Below are 20236 nucleotides of genomic sequence, written 5' to 3' on the forward strand. Positions count from 1 at the left end.
TTCTTTCCATGTAGATACCAAATTTTTAATGAACTTGTTTTGTAAGGGGGTGGCATTATTGCCTAATTTGCAGGGGAGGCAATCCTACAATTACTGGAAAGGAGTGTATTAATTAATGTATTTATAGGAGGGCAGGATGAGTTATTGGTGAGGTGCAGGAGGAGGTGAACTATGTTTACCAATGCCTTGTATGTAGCAAGCTGCAAGAGTCCCCCCTGCATGTCCAGCTTATGAGACAAGCAATCCCGCCCAGTAGTAGGCTCATACAGCCTCCTTCTGTTACTAAAACCCCCACTATCCTTTATCTTTCATTCCTCAGCCTATTAAAACTCATAATATTAAAATTAAACGTTAGGTTTTCTTTCTTACCTTTTCTGTATTGCCTGCTAGGCAGGGTCAAGGGAAATGTAACATTTGGGTTGAAATGTACAGAACTTGGTCAAATGTGGTATGGCTAAGATAGTTAAGATAGTTAATGAATTATATTTTACCACTGTGCTTGCATAACAAAAATATAATAATAATATACTAATTTAATAAAAAGTTATAGACATATATAATACATGCCAATTTCACTTGTGTTGTGCCCCACATTATTGAATTATAGGGATATTTTTAAAACCAGATTTTTCCTAGTACACAATCTATATACAATATCTGTCATGGTCATTATTATGCGTACCACAGGAATAATTCCCCTTCAATGTTTATAACTTGACAATTAGCAGTAATTGCTAATTACCTGATTTGACCCTCCGTTACATGTCCCTCCGTTACCCAAAAAATACATTTTTTTATATTATTTCCTAGTCATTAAATGATGGGAAAATTTCATAATTTGTATAAAACACTTTCTTAGAATTAACCAGTCAAGAAATGTTAAACCATGGATTTAGCTAATTTTAATGCTAGAGTAAAGAACAAGTGAACTAGTGTCCCTCGGTACCAGTAACAGAGGGACAGTTGTTTACCACATGCTCTTGTGCACAGATTCCTGGGAGTTAACTTGCTACTTAATTGTTGTGTTCTTTGAATAGATTCCTTGACTTCCTGTTTATGTGAAGAGAACGATAGCTTGCATAAAATGATTCCTCAGAATGTGAAGTCAGTAGGCATCTTGGCAAGAAACAGAAACAAATTTGTGCACATGGTACAGTGCAGTATACCTGTGAACTGTCTACTGTAAATACACGTGATTAATTGACTTGTTTTGAACTGTACAAGCCCCCCCCCCCCCCCTCAGTTTCTCATAATGCAGTTAGAGAGTGTTAAATGATGAAAAGTGCTCTGCTTAAACTTGTCCTTTAAACCAATTTCTTATTATTTTTTACTTTTTTCTTAAATCTTTTAGTAACCACATATGCTAATGGTTTGGTGAATAAAGCTATTGGTTTAATACTCTTATCCTTGTTTCGCTAAGTAATATAACTGTTAGTCTAATAGCAATGAAAATATTGAATCTATAGCAGCAAAACAGGCAAAAGACTACACTAAACAGCACCGAATATTTTGTGACCCTTCGTTACCATCAGAATTGTCCCTCCATTACTGTAGAAGATCAAATGTAGATTTGACAGTTGATGCCTGTTCATCTAATTTTCCCTTGGTATATGTGAAGCAATGCACCAGCCAACACAAGATATCAGTTACATGGTCAGTGCACAGTGGCGAAGCTAGGGGTATTGGTCAGGGGGCGAGAATGGTCTGTAGGGGTGCATTCAACAATATCTAAGCGAGCGCTACCACAGGTTGGCGCGGATGGTACAGAAATGTTTTGAGTAAAGATACTCCCTAGATTGCCGGAACTGACCCTTCCCAGGGGGCCTTGCTAATTTGCAGATAAACGAAGAATAAATAGGTGTCATCGCCACTAACAAAATGTCATTTTTTTCTTGTGATTGGTATTTGAGAGCGCAATAAAGTCAATAATCACGAATAAATAAAAAGTGGTAAAAAGCCGAAAAGGGCGCCAGCAGTCCATTTGAGTCCGTCAGGTGGAATGGGGGGGGGGGGGGGGATCTGCCCCCTCTGACTGTATGGATGCTCCGCCACTGTCAGTGTAACTTAAGAACAGTGAATTTGACATCTTCAAAAGAAAGTGTGAAACACATATTCATTTCGTGTCCCTCCGTTACCGTGATGTTTTTCATGCCATATTTTTCCTACAGTAACAGCCACAAGAATTAAATATATGGGTATGAAGCAAGTTACTAGCTGTTTAGACATAGGCGTAGTAGCCTAATTCGATTTGGGGGGCTGTAAAGACTTGCCCGAAAATAAAATAAAATAAAAAATAAAATAAATGTTCGCGCTCCGCACGTTCAACATGTTATTGTGCATATCATATGGGCATTCATCGGTTATAACATCACATGCCAATAACATACATTCATTTTTCATCTTATTACCTTTCCATATTTGTTAAAATTATTGGGGAATTTGTTACAACAACAATGATCATAAGAATATAAGTTTAACCATTGAAAAACACATTGCAAAATATGCTTCTTTCAGTAGGTGCCCGAAAAATCCTCAGCATATTGCCGAATTTTCACCCCAAAAAATGAAATTACACTGCAAATTATTCTTTTTTCAGTAGGTGCCTGAAAATTCTCAGCGTTTTGCCCGAATTTTCATCAAAAATTTTGGTTGGGGGGCTACAGCCCCCTTCCCCCCCCCCCCCCCTTTGCCTCCTACGCCTATGTGTCTAGATAACCACACAAGAAATTGCAAAATAATCACCCAAGCTAATGCAGAGAGAAACAAAATGTGTCAGTAATACAGTCAAATGTCCCTCCGTTACCGCTTGACCAGTCAATAAGTAGGCTATTGTCCAACAAATGATCTCTATAGTGTTATTTTGTTTACAGTAGTACTTGGTAGTTGGTTCACAGGGATGTTGCCAGAGCATTATACATAGGGGTGGGGGAAGGGGGGTATCGGGCAATCTTTACCAACTGAAAAATAAAAAAACAGGGATTGCCTTTATCGGGCCCATAAGTGGGGTTAAACTGTTTTTTTAAGCTGACGAGTGAAAGTTTAGGCACAAGTAATCCTTCAAAGTAGTCCTCCAAACCTTAAGGTGGAGTCCCAGATTTGGACCTACAGTGCAAGGGCCACCTCGTCCCTTCCGGTTCCTACCCCTATTATAAGGAAAAATTCCAGTTATCTGCTGCAAGCTCCGGTATATTACAGTAGGATTCAGTGTTTAATGCTATCAGGGCAATTCCTGGCATTCATTAGATCACTACTCTGTCAGCAAATACTTATTTGTCCAGTTTCTCATGCATATTTACTAATTCTGTGGCATTTACATATGTAAATTTCCACACAATGTCCATCAGCCTAGTTGGTAATTCGTTAGAATTTCAATCAGCCAATGAGCAGGAAGTAAGTATTGCATAACACTATTGAGCACTTGAATAATTATAAAACACAGAAGGGTAAAATCTGTGATCGTTGCAATCTCCACAGCGCAGTGAAAACCACACTCAGGGAAAACAAACGCAGTATAGGTGTATACAGTACACTTTACTTGAAGGCAACGTTGATAGAACCAGATGCCAGAGCTTAATAGATGAAATTTGCCCTCTTCAAGAAGAGAATTAAAGCAGGAGGGCATTTCCATGAAAAAGTGTACATGGGCTCAAAATATAAATTCTGCAATCACATCTTGTCATTGGTTAAATGTTGTTGTAAACATATCCAAGTTTGTGGAATCAATATGATACCTTCCTAAATATTGATTTTTTTGTTGTAGAATTTTGCATATGAAGTGAAAGGATGCTGTAATGCAAATTTTGTGCACAAATTATTAAAAGATTTGTTTTTGTTCTCCTAAGAAATTAAATGGTAATACTCAACTGATTTGTACATTTATTGCTTACATAGTGCACTAACTTCAGATATCACTACCAACCTTTTGAATATATAATCAAAAATAATCAATATTTGCTTTATTCAAACCTCTATCAGCTGATGTAACGTGAGTAACCAAAATTAATATTTTTCCCCATACATCAAATATGACACTACTAAAAATCTCATAATTGGATTTGGGTTTCTACTCATCACCCCGAGATGTGAAACAAGTAAAGAAATGATGTGCACCCCACTATGTTAAGTAGGGTAGGTGATGCAAATGGTAACGTGAGTTACCATGTTACGTGAGTTATCATACAGTATAATCATGCTTATAATGTAGACAATTATGCTACCAAGGTATAACTTAAGTCAAACTTGAAGCACCAAATGTGGTGAATGAACATGGTCATTTCAAGTTTTCTACGGTGTTGTTGAGATATGGACAATAATTCATTCACAATGAATTATGGCTTAAAACTAAATATGTTATTGAAGTTCAGTTAGTTTTTATCAGAGTCAATATTTGAGAACTCAAAATTGAATTTGTGGTTTTCACTGTTTAATAATCATTGTGAACAGGGGCGGCGATCTGTTTCAAATATTGGGGGGGACATTTGCTTGGATGCAGGCAAATTACTATCAAAGCGGAGCACCACCATTGGTTGGCGCGCAGCGTACAAGAAAATTTCTGGTTTTGATAGCCCCCCAAATCACCGGAAATGGCACTTCTCAGGCTTGGAAATGACCAACCAGATGTACACTTTTGCCTGAGAACCAAGTTTTCCTAAAAGGTTTTTTTTTTCATTCATAACCTTTTTTTCAAGATTGTCACCAGTCACACATCATGTTCGACCTCATTGCATCTCCTGTGGATCATTGCCTTTGTAGGTAATTCTATGTAACGCCTCACAATACCCGTCCGCCCCACTTTTCAAGGTTTTAAGCCCATTATTTGTTCAGAATTTGAATAATAAATTTTACTTCAAAACATACCCATAATGTTGCACAAAATTTCATCTATGGACAACCAATTTAGAAACCCCCCCTCAACCCCTAATAGACCGGTCAATTGCACGAGTAGAGGGAAGTATGATGAAAAATGTTGGTGAAGGAATTTTTGAAAATTCAGACACAGTTAAATTATTGGTGTACAAATATTAAAACCTCTTATAACTGTTACTATAAAACTTCGATATCTTAAAAATATCAAAAAAAAATATGCTCCATGGGGAGGGCGGTCTCCACCCTTCAACCCCCCCCCCTCCCTTGGCTACGCACCTGCAGTTAGAAGTCTTGTAGGAAACAGGCCAAATGGAAACCCAGTGAACCCATATCGATGTGGATCATATATATGATTATACGTACTTACACTTAGTCTGGGAGCCTGTCCCATATGATTTCACCCCATTTAGCCCAGAAAGTTTGACCCCTTAAAGTTACTTAGACCATCTAGGTCATTCACAAAAAAATTGTCAGCTTAACCCCAGTGGTCGGGTTCGGACCCCAGACCCCCTGAAAAATAACCCCCCGGACGGGTTAATTTCACCCCATCTAGCCCATGAACCAAACTTTGTCAGAAGGAAGTAGTATGGCTGTACATTACAAAAAAGGCAAAACTGACAAAATTCCTGGTCGGGAAAGGGTTGTCAGACCCCCCACTAGGTCACCCCAGTCGGGTTGATTTCACCCCATCTAGCCCATGGACCAAACTTTTGCAATACCAAACTTTGTCAAAAGGTAGTAGTATGGATGTACATTACAAAAAAGGCAAAACTGACAAATTTCCTGGTTGGGAATGGGTTGTCAGACCCCCCACTAAATCACCCCCAGTAGGGTTGATCATCCCATCTAGCCCATGGACCAAACTTTGTCAAAAGGAAGTAGTATTGATGTACATTACAAAAAGTGTAAAACTGGCAAAATTCCTAGTCGGGAAGGTGTTGTCAGACCCCCACAAAGGTCACCCTCACCCAACCCCAAAAGGCGAGTTGATTTCACCCCTTCTAGCCCATAGACCAAATTTTGTCAAAAGAAGGTAGTATGTCTGTACGTTAAAAAAAAGGAATATCTGACAAAATTGCTGTTCGGGAGGGGTTGTCAGACCCCTACAAAGAGCCCCTACCCAGTGTCTTTTACCCATGAACTGAGATGATAAAAATATAAACATAATTATTACAAAAATAAATATTTAATGATTATATTTATGAGAGGAGATATTCTATGTAATTCAAAAGAGCCTTCAATGTCCATTATGGCTTGCCTTTCTTAATTGCTTCATCTTTTTTGGTGACAAGCAGTCCAAAGTTGCTAGGCAAGGAAGTGACTGAAACACAATGATGCTCCTGTTTTTGGTCAGTTTAAAACATTTTGATTTTTTTTTACTATAGCACCTAAGTAAAAATTATGGGTAGGCATCCCTGGCCTAATAAACATACTGATATAGATGAGAATCTTGTGGGAGGAGTTTCTCCTGCCTTTTGCTGGAAATGTTTTAATTCATAAGACAATACATTGACCCTCTTTGTCTTATGTCTGTATTACTGTACAACCTTGCCCACATCCTGTTATGTGACCATAGTTGGTCCTCCACTTTCACCAAATTGCTCTATTCCCATGTTTTATTCATGTAAAAAATAAGACCTGCTATAGTTAATGGCCTGCAACCCAGTTATCTGCTTGGTCCCATAATATATGGTGTTACAGCAGAGGTGGAACAAAAAAATATTGGGGACCCTTTGGCATATTAGATATCGTTATTGGAACATTCTTCTAATTTCTGAAGCCTTTTCAAATAGTTATAGATATGACAGGTATATAATTGGTTAATCAAAGAAGTTTATTTGGGGGGGGGGAGGCTTGACCACTCAATTATATTATTGAAGCTGCCCCCCCCCTCCCCTGCTTCAGCTGTTTTTGTGTTACGAATGCATACTTTCCTTGTGCAATTGTTTTCATTTCATTTTTGGCATTTCCTTAAATATATATGTATCCTATGGGTTAGATTTCTATAGTAGCTCACATTGTACTATTGCAACCAATAATTAAGTACTCATATTGTTTCTTTTTAAACCTACAATTGGTAACATATGCCAGTATAAAGATTATTTGGTTGAAATCAAGGAATATTTACAAAATCTGGAAGTTTAATTTGATTTACATCATAGGTGAAAAGGCAGTATTCCCCCCCCCCAAAAAAAAAAAAAAAAAAAAAAACCAAGAGCATATTTCAACTATTTGATCTGTATTTAGTGTCTGATTTAGGGGGTGTTGTGGCGGGTGTACCCTTCCCCTTTCAGACCACCCCAAAAAAGTTGTGTTCGAGACAAGAATGCTGGAAAATAAGTGCATTATTCAAATCGTGCAGACACTACTTGTCTGAAAAATCAGATATCTGGATTTCCCTTTATTTTTATATCTAATAATTTTCACATTTTGAACCCAAATTTGGCAAATCAATCTTGATCGGGGCTTCATATCTGCGGTTTATCTGTCGAAAATCCTGTAACTGGTAAACTTTACCTTAGCAATTTGTTTACAAATCACACTTTACTTAAAATATTTGCAGAAGAGGTGGATTGATAAGATGGACACAACAGAATTATGCAAGTGACCTGATGGTGAACAATGACAGAGACGTACTGTATCATAGGAACTAATCAAAAAGACATAGACTTTTAAGAATAACCATTTGTATTTTAAAACCTTTAAATCGCATTGTGCCCAATAACAGAAGGGCCTTAAAACTGAGTGAGGCCACATTCGCCATGTTTGTTCAAATGCAATGTTTGGTGGGGTTCTAGCTGTAACTATTTCCTCTTTTGTGGATGGTATTTCCTAAATTAAATTATCTTGTTAAATAATAATTATTATAGTTTTCCATGACTGTTTGTCATATTGAAGACACAAGTATGGTAATTTCCAGTCCAAACAACCATGTTGAACAAGCAAACTTATTCTACCAACATGAACTGGGGCTGGTCCTGTTGAAAGCATGTTGTTATTTTCTACATTTTTCATGCAAAGGAATCTGCTTTACAAGTGTAAAAACTTTTCATATTTAACATTTGTTCCTGGTTCTACATGTATCCATTTCTTGCTTTTACGGTATATATTATGTTACACAAATACAAAAGTGGCCCATGTGACCAGAATGGGTACATCTTTGCTGTCAGACCATTTGGTAAGTTTTTCCATGTTTTATAATACAATGTCTTGAATACTTTCTTTAAACAAAATTCTGGTCTATGATTAGATTGCGTGAATTGAATTGGCTGGGTGGGGGCACCTTTTGGGGGGTCCGAAAACCCCTTCCCGACCAGCAATTTTGTCAGATTTTCCTTTATTTTAATGTACAGACATACTAATTCCTTTCGACAAAGTTAAGTCTGTGGGCTAAGATGGGGTGAAATCAACCCGCCTTTTGGAGTGGGTGAGGGTGACATTTGTTGGGGTCTGACAACACCTCCCCGACTGGGAATTTTGTCAGTTTTACTTTTGGTAATGTACGTCCATACTACTAACTTTTGACAAAGTTTGGTTTTGCCAAAGTTTGGTCCATGGGCTAGATGGGGTGAAATCAACCCGACTGGGGGTGACCTAGTGGGGGGTCTGACAACCCCTTCCCGACCAGGAATTTGTCAGTTTTGCCTTTTTTGTAATGTACAGCCATACTACTTCCTTCTGACAAAGTTTGATCCATGGGCTAGATGGGGTGAAATCAACCCGACTGGGGTGACTTAGTGAGGGGTCTGACAACCCCTTCCCGACCAGGAATTTTGTCAGTTTTGCCTTTTTTGTAATGTACATCCATACTACTTCCTTCTGACAAAGTTTGGTCCATGGGCTAGATGGGGTGAAATCAACCCGCCTTTTGGGGGGTGGGTCAGGGTAAACTTTGTGGGGGTCTGACATCACCTTCCCGACCAACAAGTTTGTCAGTTTTTCCATTTTTGTAACATACTACCATGCTACTTCCTTTTGCCAAAGTTTGGTCCATGGGCTAGATGGGGTGAAATCAACCCGACTGGGGGTGACTTAGTGGGGGGTCTGACAACCCCTTCCCGACCAGGAATTTTGTCAGTTTTGCCTTTTTTGTAATGTACAACCATACTACTTCCTTCTGACAAAGTTTGGTCCATGGGCTAGATGGGGTGAAATTAACCCGCCCGGGGGGTCTTTTTCAGGGGGTCTGGGGTCCGAACCCGACCACTGGGGTTGAGCTGACAATTTTTTTGCCTAGATGGTCTAAGTAACTTTAAGGGGTCATACCTTGTGGGCTAAATGGGGTGAAATCATATGGGACAGGCTCTTGGCTTAACTCATACACAAGATGCAAACCAAATTTCATTACGGATGCAGTCCGTCTAGCTATTCATTTCGAGAGAAAAAAGTAAAAACTACTTTCGGTCATATATAGTAACAAATTGTGACATGGTTAGACAGGCGCCTTGCGACGAATTTGCCAAGGGAGGGGCAAAGCTTGTTCCCAAACTTTCTAATTTGTAGCGCCACCATAAGTTGGCGCGAAGCGCAAAAGAAAATTTTGGCTGAAAATGCCCCCCAGATCGCTGGAAATGGCACTTCCAAGGCCTTGTAAGTTGCATCTAAGCATTTTCTATTTTGAAATTACTTCGATATCATAAAAAAATACAAAACATATGCTTAAAAAAAACTATGCCATCAAATATTGGGGGGGTATTAGATACTATATCCCCCACCTAAAATATTGGGGGGACATGTCCCCCGTCCCCCCCCCATGATCGCCGCCCATGATTGTTAATATTAGTGTTTACAAGGGTCCAAAAATCAGGAACCGAGTACCCGAGAGCTATTACCCATCGGGTATCCGGGTACCCGGGGAAAAAATTACCCTTGTGTATCGCGATTTACAAGAAACTACATATTGGGTGCTATACTAAATGAATTATATTCTCCTCTGACAATGTTTTCATGTCCAAATAGGTGTAAGATAAGGTATGAAACCTTCCTCAACAATTTCTATTTGCTTTTGTTTCTGTCATTAACTTGTTAATAAATTAACATCACTACTAACATCGCGATGCAGCCGCTACTTATGCTTGCTCTCCCATATAAATATCCAATTTAGCTCTTAAACAGTTTTAAATACTACTATCTATTATGCAAGCCCAGGGTTTGCACAGTTAGCCACACAATTGCGTGATTCCCACAATATGATCACATTTGGAATAAACGTTTAGTTAAAAACCACTTGCAATTATTATTTTTTAGTTATCCTGTTTATACCCGTGCAAACACTATAAGGAGATATTGCCACACTGGCCAGAGTCCTTAGTACATAAGATGTTTGGCGATATTGCTTTGTATTCCCTCCTAATTTCAATTTGATTGAATTGCACTATCGAGGACAATGCATTTGGATAATGGTACTGGGGGGAAGTGGTGTTCTGGGTAGGCCTATAATTAATCCTACCCAGATGTGGCAGGGACTCTCTCTAGGAGGGCATATTGACGGACACTTTACCATTACAGAAGGTATTGTGCCTGAGCGAAAAGAGACTCCAAAGTCTTTAAAGGAGCATTTTGTGTTGGTTTTCAATATTTGGTACTCCTTTTTTATCCCATAACAATGTTGCTTATTAGCTTGACTTGTCCTGTTTCACGTCCAATAATATTACAACAAACATTGTCAATTTTACATTTTTGGAACTTTGACTTTGACCCAAATCACATCAAGTTTTCATATCAAATTCTTGCAATCTGTGCGATCCAATCCATTGCATGTATTGTTAGCACTTACTGTAAGGCTCAAAACCTAAGTACTTCGAACTATCATGATCGATCAACCAAAACTCATTAAAATATGTCCTCAAACTTTGCATGTTGCACTAAATAGATTAACATGTAACAAGACTCTAGTTTCTGGGTTCTTTCATTACAGCTCAAAGTCATATGGTGTTGCTTATTTGTGTTAATTAATTTTTAATAACAAATAACTAGTGCAAGGTACCCCAGGGATTCCATAGGGCTTGTAACTCAAAATGTAAATGAACTGTACAATAGAGAGGGCTATTTCCAGTTGTTATGTAATCATTTTAAAGATCAATAGCACAATTACATTATGCAAGGTTTACTATTAGTATGGTGCAATTTATATCTTCTAGTTCAATATAAGGGGAGGGAGGGAGGAATACCTTAAAAAAATATATGTTCAATCTATGTTGCATATTTATAGCTGATTTGGAGGTATACTGTACAGAAAGTCCAAATGTATCTCTCAACTACCTATCCTCCTTTAAAGCTAAATTTAGGTCACAATGAGGCCACATGTTCTGTGAAAAAAAAACATAATACATGCAGGGGAGGGGGGGGGGGTATGCTCTGTGACAAAAAAAACATAATACATGCAGGGGAGGGGGGAGGAGGATAATACATGGACAACTTTTATAAATGTTTAACATGTTGCTCTTGCAATTCAGGAGAGTACAAAAATAAAGGGTCACTGAAGGACAGTATACAGGAAAAATGAGGTAATGAGACCATAATTCCTTTATGTTAATTCTGTGACAACAGACAAAAACAGAATACTGCAGTGTTCTCTTTTTATGGTACTTTAGAATGTAGTCATGGTTGAGGATCCAGACTTGGGGAAAGACCCATTTTTTCACTTGTTCTTTTGTAAATTAATTTACTTTCTTTGTAAAGCGCTTTGAGCAGTAACTTTTGTTTATTGATTTGGCGCTATATAAGTCTCATTTATTATTATTATTACTAAAGGGGAGCTCATTAGAGCCTTAACATGAGAGCAGTGAAGGTTAATCAACATTTGGGGTGATCAATACAAAACATGTTTGGAGATACTCTCACACTAGTGTCTCAATACATAAAATGTAAAGTGATATTGTCACACCGGCATGTGTCTCAATGAATTACTATTCATGATCACAATTTGGCCATGTTCTCAATACATGACTTGCATGAGGATATTGTACAAATTTAATGATCACACTGGCTTTTGTCTCTCTTTACTGTCAGTCTACATAACATGTGTGAAGATACCGGGACAATGAACTGTGTTCAAAACATGAATAAAAATATTGTCACACTGGCCCGTGTCAATACATTTAACTTCAGTGTTGTCATTCTGGCCTTTGTCTTTAAGAATAACATGTGAGGAGATATCATCATAATGGTCATTGTCTAAATACATGGATGGAGATATTGTCACATTTGCCAATTCTCAACACTGGCATGTGTCTCAACACATTAAAATTATAATGACATTCTATTATCTCAATACACTCACATGTATCAGAGATAAATTGTCACAATGGTTTAATTGTCTCTATACACTAACATGCATATTGATACTGTCACACTGACCAGTGTTTAAATACAACATGTATGGAGGTATTTTAACACTGACCTGTAACTCAATGCGTGTCTCTACAATACTGTCACAATGGCCATTGTATCTAACATGTATACATCCTTGGGTATGTTGTCACACTGAGCTTTGTCTCTAACATAACCTGTACGGAGGTGCTGTCACACCGGCCAGTGTCTCAACACATACATAGCAGGTACAGCAATAGGACCATTATCACAAGTGTTGTTTTTTTGTTATTTCTCATTTCCCAATTTTTGTTAAGGTTGCTAGCGTTGTTAAACATTTATTATTTGTCTTTCTAGTACCCTGTGTATATATGCTTAATTATACTTAACTATGTATTTGTACTTGCATGCATACACAAAATAAATCAAATCAAATCAGTGCCTAAATAGGTAGAATGTAAGAAGATATTGCCACACTGGCCAGAGTCCTTAGTACATAAGATGTTTGGCGATATTGCTTTGTATTCCCTCCTAATTTCAATTTGATTGAATTGCACTATCAAGGAAAATGCATTCAGATAATGGTACTGGGGGAAGTGGTGTTCTGGGTAGGCCTATAATTTGTCCTACCCAGATGTGGCAGGGACTCTCTCTAGGAGGGCAGATTGAGGGACACTTTACCATTACAGAAGTATTGTGCCTGGAAAATTCTTGGTAATTTGACAATCAACCTCAAAAAGCTGCTTTAACATATATCAGTGATGGACTTTGCTCCTTCACATGATATTTATGCAGTGTAAGAAAATGAAAAGTTGATGACCAGTGCAATGTACAAGTCCTAACAGAAATTGGAAAAGCAAATGTACTTAAATGCCTATTATTCTTAATTTTCTTGCAATGATAAAATATCTGGTAAAACTTCATTTGATTTCAAGAATTAACATGACATTTATTAGGAGGATTAACAGTAAAAGGACTGCTAAGCATTGACAAGTTATAATTAACCTTCATCTCAATTAAGTCTTAATCCATAGTAAACAAAGCAATAACGGCGGACCATTCAAGTTACTTCCTGTTTGATTCAGTCTTAGACAGCAGATTTACACCATATAGTTTAAAGTGGTCCATTGTAGTGTGAACTAATATCCCGCCACACCCACTCACCCCCTAGCTGGATCCGCCCCTGATATAGTGACAATGTTTATGCATTAAATGGAAACTTAACAATTTCAGGCATTATACTGTATGCAACTGTCATTAGACATATATCAGAGACATGTAAATCAAGTCAAGGATCCTATACAACTGATAATTTGGTGAGGAACTGAATTATGTAAACATACACATTAGCAAAGTGGCAGAAGATATACTTCAGTATGCTATAGGCCTCTACCAAATTTATTTCTTGCTTTCCCTATTGTTCAAGTGTTTATATTTTCAAGCACTCAAAAAAAATATGTTACAAACATTCAAATGCTAAAATCCACAAGTTATCCTAACAACTTACATTTAATGATTAGAATATCACATAGGTTTGCTATGTCTTGTTTTTTGCATAAAAGGCAAAAAATAACCAGTTAGCAGCTTTTAATGAAACCCTTGCATACAGTACTTGCAAATATAAAATATAGCTCAAAGCATTCCCTAAATTATCGGGGTACTAATTATGGCTAACCTCAAAGTAGAACTAAGTTAAGCTGGGAGGCACTTTATTGCAAAACACAGAATGGAATATTTTAACCATACTGAAGTACATTTAAAGCGATTTGAAAGAACAAAATGTAAAACGTGGAAAGTTTCTTATATACTTATTCAGTTAATTTTCATTTATTTGCTTTTCATTGTTTTAATTGCTATTTTTATTTATTATTATCATTTTATTTATTTATTTAATTATTTGTTATTATTTATTACTATTTTTTTTTGGGGGGGGGGCAGGTTGTCTGAACCCCAAGAATCCCCTGTTTGTACAGGTATGTTATGTACTGTCTCATGTAGTATTTTGAAACAACTGAATAATAACAATGATTAAACACTACTCCAATCCTTGAAGAAACTTTATCAATTAAGAAGGAATTGGATCAATGAATCAATTTTGTTGTTGATACTACCTTTACCAAATCCTGCACCCATAGTTCTGAAGGTTATTTTTCCATTTTGAAGAAGATTACTGATAGCTTTACAAATGATTTGTAAATTATTAACTACAGGAAAAAAGTTAAAAACTCATACAGTTGTAATTCTTCCCTCCTATAAGGATAACACTATTCATACTGCTTTGCAGTTCACATAGACCCTGTATACTTTCCAACTGATTTAATCCAAAATACTGCGCCCCCCCCCCAAGGTCCACATCTCTGCAAATACTAAATTCAAATGATTCAATTAGCAATGGGAAATGACCAATAAACATTGCAACATCTTACATCAAGGGCCTTATAAAATCCAAAACATTCCAAAAGGGGAGGTGGACACCCTACCCCCCCCCCCTTGGACCACTCCCCCAAGTTTCCCTACCTGCAGATATTAACTTCAAATATGCAATGACTTGTACTGAGAGAGAACCAGTAAATATTGCATCTAATTGCTACAAAAATTCCAAACATTTTTTAAAGGGGAAAGGGGGAACCCTTTGTCCACTACCCCCCCCCCCTGGCCCCACTCTCAGACACCAAATTTTACTACCAACAGCTTCCCAAATGACCCACTTAAGCAACAAAGACATCTCTTCAACCCTTTCCATGTAATTTACCATGAAAGTATCCCATTTCTAGTTACTAAATCAACTGTAATTATAATTTTTCTACAGTAGGGTGTGATTATATAACTTCTCTGTATGTGTGGATATATTATGACTTTTACCTCTCCCTGACTTCTGTAGCTCTCACCTCCCCCATTTATTTTGGTTTCTAACTAGGCCATACACAACAGTCAGTCTCATCATCTATAGCGTCCACCCCCCCCCCCACCTGGAAAAATATGTACGCCCCAGTAGGAAAACTACATGAAAAAATTGTAAGCATTGCTTGACAGAGCTGGGAATTAAACTGATACCTCATTTTCTACTTCCCTTACCAATATTTTTAAATTCAGTTTGTCATACAATTTTGTTGCTATAAAATAATGTACAGATTTACTACATGCTAGTGAGTTCATTCTAAAATCCTGCATATTGGTGAAATGTGAAACCTATAACACCAACATCTATCTTGATCACATTTTCTATTGCATAAACATTTGTACTTTGTCAATCAATTTCAACATATCCACTCTGGGACATGTTGAAAAAGTGTAATTAAATTCTACAAGTTGCATATGAAATTGTGTGAGTAGATTAATAAATTGTAAAGGTCCATTCCCAAATGTTGTTTATGACAAATAGCACTCAGTTATTCAGCAGAATGTACTAAGACACTTTTCAATTTTAAGCTGATGTTTTGCTTTGATATGTCACAATAATAGAGCATTTTTGTGCAATTCAGAATACTCAATCTTCTAGCCTTTTTAGGTATGTTCATTTAAGCTATGCTCAATGTCATGAATGCATTTTTAATGAATTAAGTGCTGAAGTCAACTCCTCAGTGTAGTTCTCATTGGTAATGTTACCTTCTGTATTATAAACTTCTTTACACTGCCCAAAATCTTTTGCCTTCATATCAACACTAAATCAACCTAGTATTAAATGCAGCATTTTTCCTTCACAGATTTTGTGTGACCTTGCAAACTGGAGGCAATACAGTCATATTATGAATTTTATTCAATTAGTCAATGTATAGATAAACTTAGACATCCAAAAGTTGAAAGCTTGAAAAATCCATAGATATGGTATGTATAGCTTTCTGAATATAGCACAATGTTACTTATGAGCAATTGTTTCAAAACCCATTTTACAAGGTGTTAAATGGTTGAGAAATGCACCTAAAATCTGAACACACAAAGTCCCTGTAACCTCCCGCAAAAGCCTTTCAAATGGTTTGACTATACACCACTCAAATGCCACCACTCTTGGCAAAACATTTTCAGGTGAATTCATGTCCATACTACTTGATTATTTGTGCATGCATCAATAACAATTAAAGGTGACTTACCAGAGTATATCTATAGCCAATTGTGGGTAGTCAGCCATTCATAATTGATGACCAATGGAATTCTCAGTTTGTAACAAATTTCTGCCACAGCTGTGTAATACAAACAAACATTTTTCAATGCAATATCCATAACTATATTCTCAGTGATGTACATACAAAATTATATTCCAATGATGCATACAGTTTTTGTAATAATGCAAGACCCCTAAATGTTAAGTCCTTTGCCTACTGTAACAAATTACTGAAGTATTATACTAAATAAACAATAATAGTTTGCTGTTACTGGCTTGGTGATCAATGGTTTTCCCTGCTTAATGAAACATACTTGAGTTAATAAAGCAAACTATTGTTTTATGCAATATTGTGCTCTGTACTTCTTCATACAAAATATTCAAGTTAAGTAGCCAGACATATGAAAAAGAATTGGTAATTACTTGATGAAGAGATTCTTGGCCCCACAAAATTAACCATTTGGAGGTAAGAAAATATGAATTACTTAAAATGATAAATTGATGAATCTCTGCAAATCATTGGAGCTCCCTATTAATCAAGGTGCCTACTTCGCCAAAGTGTTCAATAGGCCTTATTACATACTTAATAAAGATAAGAGGAACACTCACCATCACAGATTCAAAATGATCCCATACTTTCTTGTATATTTTTCGTGGCAGTTCCATGCAATTAGTGTACAAATTACACTAATCTTTTCCTCAATTACCAGTGCCCGGGGTTTTCGAGTTACGATTTGTATTGAAGAACCGATGTATTTATAAATGCCTTAGTTAAAGCCTACATTCTGGAAATTTAATTGATTATATTTGCAAGCTATGTTACTAGTTACAAATAAATCATGACCAGTTGTATCATTGTTGAATGTGTATCATTCGTTTACCAACCTAAGCCAAGTGCAGACATGATGCAGGCCTACATATGGCGAGAACAAAAAAGTGTTGAAAATACCACACTAGTGTCTAGGATATACATCAAATGTAACTTGTTACAGTAATGACATTTCTTCTATCTCTTTACTGCACACCAATGCCAGTTCTCACCAATTACCGATTCAGGATAAACATTTTTTCTCTGCTGTATGGATCTATCAAACAATGACTTTTGGAAAGCACTTTATATAAAGTTGCTAAAGAAGTTATAACACTTTGCGTTGTAACTTGAAATTTTACCAGATCACTCTAGGCATGGTAGAGCATAGGTGCTAAGGTTGTGGGGAGACAGGTAAGCAAGGATGCAGAGTAAATACATCCTTTTCCCTCTGTCATTATTCCAACAGCACAATTTCTACACTGCATTGAAAGCAATAGTTTGGGGCAGATTAGAACTGCACAAGGCAAAATGGTGGCAGTAATTAAGAACCTGCCCAAGTTCAGTCAAGCGTGAAGGTCAATTGTATGGAGGTGTGTGAACAGGCATTAACAAAGAGGGGTTGTCAGAGAGATGTTTCAGCCTGATAGTTGCATTGAAAATGTACAGTGTCCTTACGGGGTACTGAATTTGTTCCCCGTAAGGAATGTGTACCCTGTAAGTAATGCTGAAACTCGTATAGTACCCCATAAGGTATCAAACTTGAACACACTCACACACACACACACACATACACACACACACACACACACGCCAACCTGACTGCATAGGTTCCTTTTGATTTATATATCTAGCCTTTCTTTGCTTACATTTTATGCCATTTTAAATTGATAACGTATAAGTAACCTTTTCAATTTGCATATTTGCTATGTTGCTGAATATTTCTAGCTACCAAAAATAGTGCTCTTATGTGAGGTGGGATGCAGATATCGACTAAGAAACAAAACAGAGGATACCCTTCCAAAAGGGTCATACATTCCATTCAAAATACATTGCATTGCTTAACAACTTTATAATCAACTTGATTTTTAGTCAACTCCCTACAGTCTATAGAAGGAGTGATGACCACCGAACGATAGAAAATAACTAACTTTAAGTCTAACGTAGATATGATGTAACTCCATACAGTACATCGTTCTATGTATAGTGTTTTTAGCGATGCTTGATTCATCTTGCGAGCTTAAAGTTATAAATAGTTACTGAAAGAAGATCCTCGATGTTAACAGAGGGTGTTATTGTAGGTCCTAACATAGCCGGAGATAAAAAAAACGTAAATAATCTATAATTTTACAGTCCAAGGTACTGGCAACATGTTTCAGAAATATTTTATATACTTTTTGTAAGTCTGTAAGATTACATTTAATAATATATTTACAGACTGAACAAAACTTATATAATATAATATTGTGGAACTTGTTGCCAGTACTTTTTCTTTTAAAATCACAGAGATGTTATTATTTAAACAGTATATGGGTTCAGTCATCTTATTGCAGTATGCACGAAATTTGTATATATGTTGCTTCTAATTCTAAACTTGCCATTGTCATAATAAGCAAACTATTATGAAATACTACAACTCACTCACAGGTTATGAGCACAATGACTTTTCATCAAATCCGCTCAGAGCTCATTGCATTTGCTCCGTTCTCTAGTTTGATATATGTCCAACTTTCACTAATGAAGTGAATTTTATTGTTTGTTAATGTTTCATTGCCAATGTATGGATATTGCCTCATTTGCAAGGAATCTCAGCATATTAGCATATAAATATATATATATATATATATATATATATATATATACATATACCCAACAACAACCCAACAACAAATGCCACCAAAACTTGCAACTGCAGAGATAAAGGAGCGTACCCTCTGCGTGGAGAGTGCTTAGCCAATTCAATTGTGTACGAAGCCACCGTCACTTCCGGTCCCGATTCGTGGTCATACGTTGGGCTCACCGGGGGCGATTTTAAATCTAGGTACCGCAACCACACAAAGTCGTTTCGCAACAAAAAATATGAAAAGGAGACAGAACTTTCCAAGCATATCTGGGCATTGAAAAGTAAGGGGAGCGATTATACTATTGAATGGAACATATTGAAGCAATCCGACACACACCAACGCGAATCAGGAGCATGTAATCTATGCATGGAAGAGAAGCTGGCCATAGTACCGTCGAAGGACAGATGCATTAACAAAATATCAGAGCTGTAATCACGCTTTCGCCATGGCAACCGTAAACACACACGACTGAAACCGAGATGGCCTTTGTTGACCAGTTCAGTTGCCTGATGATCTGTACGCAAGCCGTACCCGTGAAACCCTGAGTAGCAGTATGATGGTATTTTAGTTATGTATATTAAGTGATATATATATATATATGTACTCAAAATATGAATCATTGGTTATGGGTATTAGATGACGAAATAACGCCCCTAAAATCTTACCTCCCATCAAGTATTCCCTTGTTGATAAACGTGCACACACACTAAAGTGTCACTCACTCATTTCAGCAAGGAATAACAAACATGCGCACATGTATATACTCAATATATCTTCTGCATAACATTGGTTATGGATCTTAGATGATGAAATAACGCTCTCAAACCCTTACCTCCCAGTGACCATTCTGAAGATCCAAATGAAAGTCGATGTCGAATGGACGCCAACGAACTACATAAAAAGATAAAAAGAATGAAATACCCATATTTTGGTATTACAATAAATAGCTAAATACATACCGCTGCTCTATGTTGTTGAAAGTCAGTTTGCTAACATCTGAATTTGTTTCATCCGCAATGTATCTTAGCTATACTTTACTTTACATATGTCATACTTGATAGTTTTTCAGTTGTAAACATTACTTAATGAGATGAACAAACAAAAATTGTATCAGTTAATACCGTCCATTCCCTTAAGTTTACCACAAATATTCCGAGTCTTCATTATGTGTGTAAGTGCCTCAGGTGAGACGGAAGCTGGCAGCTGTAGTTGATCAAACCTGGAAATGAGAAAAAGATTGATTGTGATTGGTATGACTTCCAACGAAAAAGTTAAATACAACCACCCATTTGCGATATTTTATTAGTG

General features: G+C 36.9%; 2 protein-coding genes across 3 annotated transcripts in view; both read right to left on the reverse strand.

The window, feature by feature from the left end:
• The window catches only part of LOC139983072 (uncharacterized), a 45345-nt gene extending 26562 nt beyond the window's left edge, over nucleotides 1-18783 (reverse strand). Inside the window, exons 1-2 of one of the 2 annotated variants that reach the window (XM_071996411.1) lie at nucleotides 16886-18783; nucleotides 16266-16355 (exon numbers count right to left, since the gene is read on the reverse strand). The gene's annotated coding sequence lies outside the window, so the exon portion shown is untranslated. Of the gene's footprint in view, nucleotides 1-16265 lie in introns of both variants that reach the window. The other variant, XM_071996410.1, reaches the window with a different exon arrangement.
• LOC139982120 (uncharacterized) overlaps nucleotides 1-20236 on the reverse strand; it is a 671468-nt gene that overhangs the window by 647256 nt on the left and 3976 nt on the right. Inside the window, exons 3-4 of the mRNA XM_071994672.1 lie at nucleotides 20050-20147; nucleotides 19761-19819 (exon numbers count right to left, since the gene is read on the reverse strand). Of these exons, the coding sequence (XP_071850773.1) occupies nucleotides 19761-19819; nucleotides 20050-20147 (157 nt within the window). The remainder of the gene's footprint in view (nucleotides 1-19760; nucleotides 19820-20049; nucleotides 20148-20236) is intronic.

The sequence above is a fragment of the Apostichopus japonicus genome, chromosome 16 (assembly GCF_037975245.1).
Source record: "Apostichopus japonicus isolate 1M-3 chromosome 16, ASM3797524v1, whole genome shotgun sequence".
In the NCBI taxonomy this organism is placed as follows: domain Eukaryota; kingdom Metazoa; phylum Echinodermata; class Holothuroidea; order Aspidochirotida; family Stichopodidae; genus Apostichopus; species Apostichopus japonicus.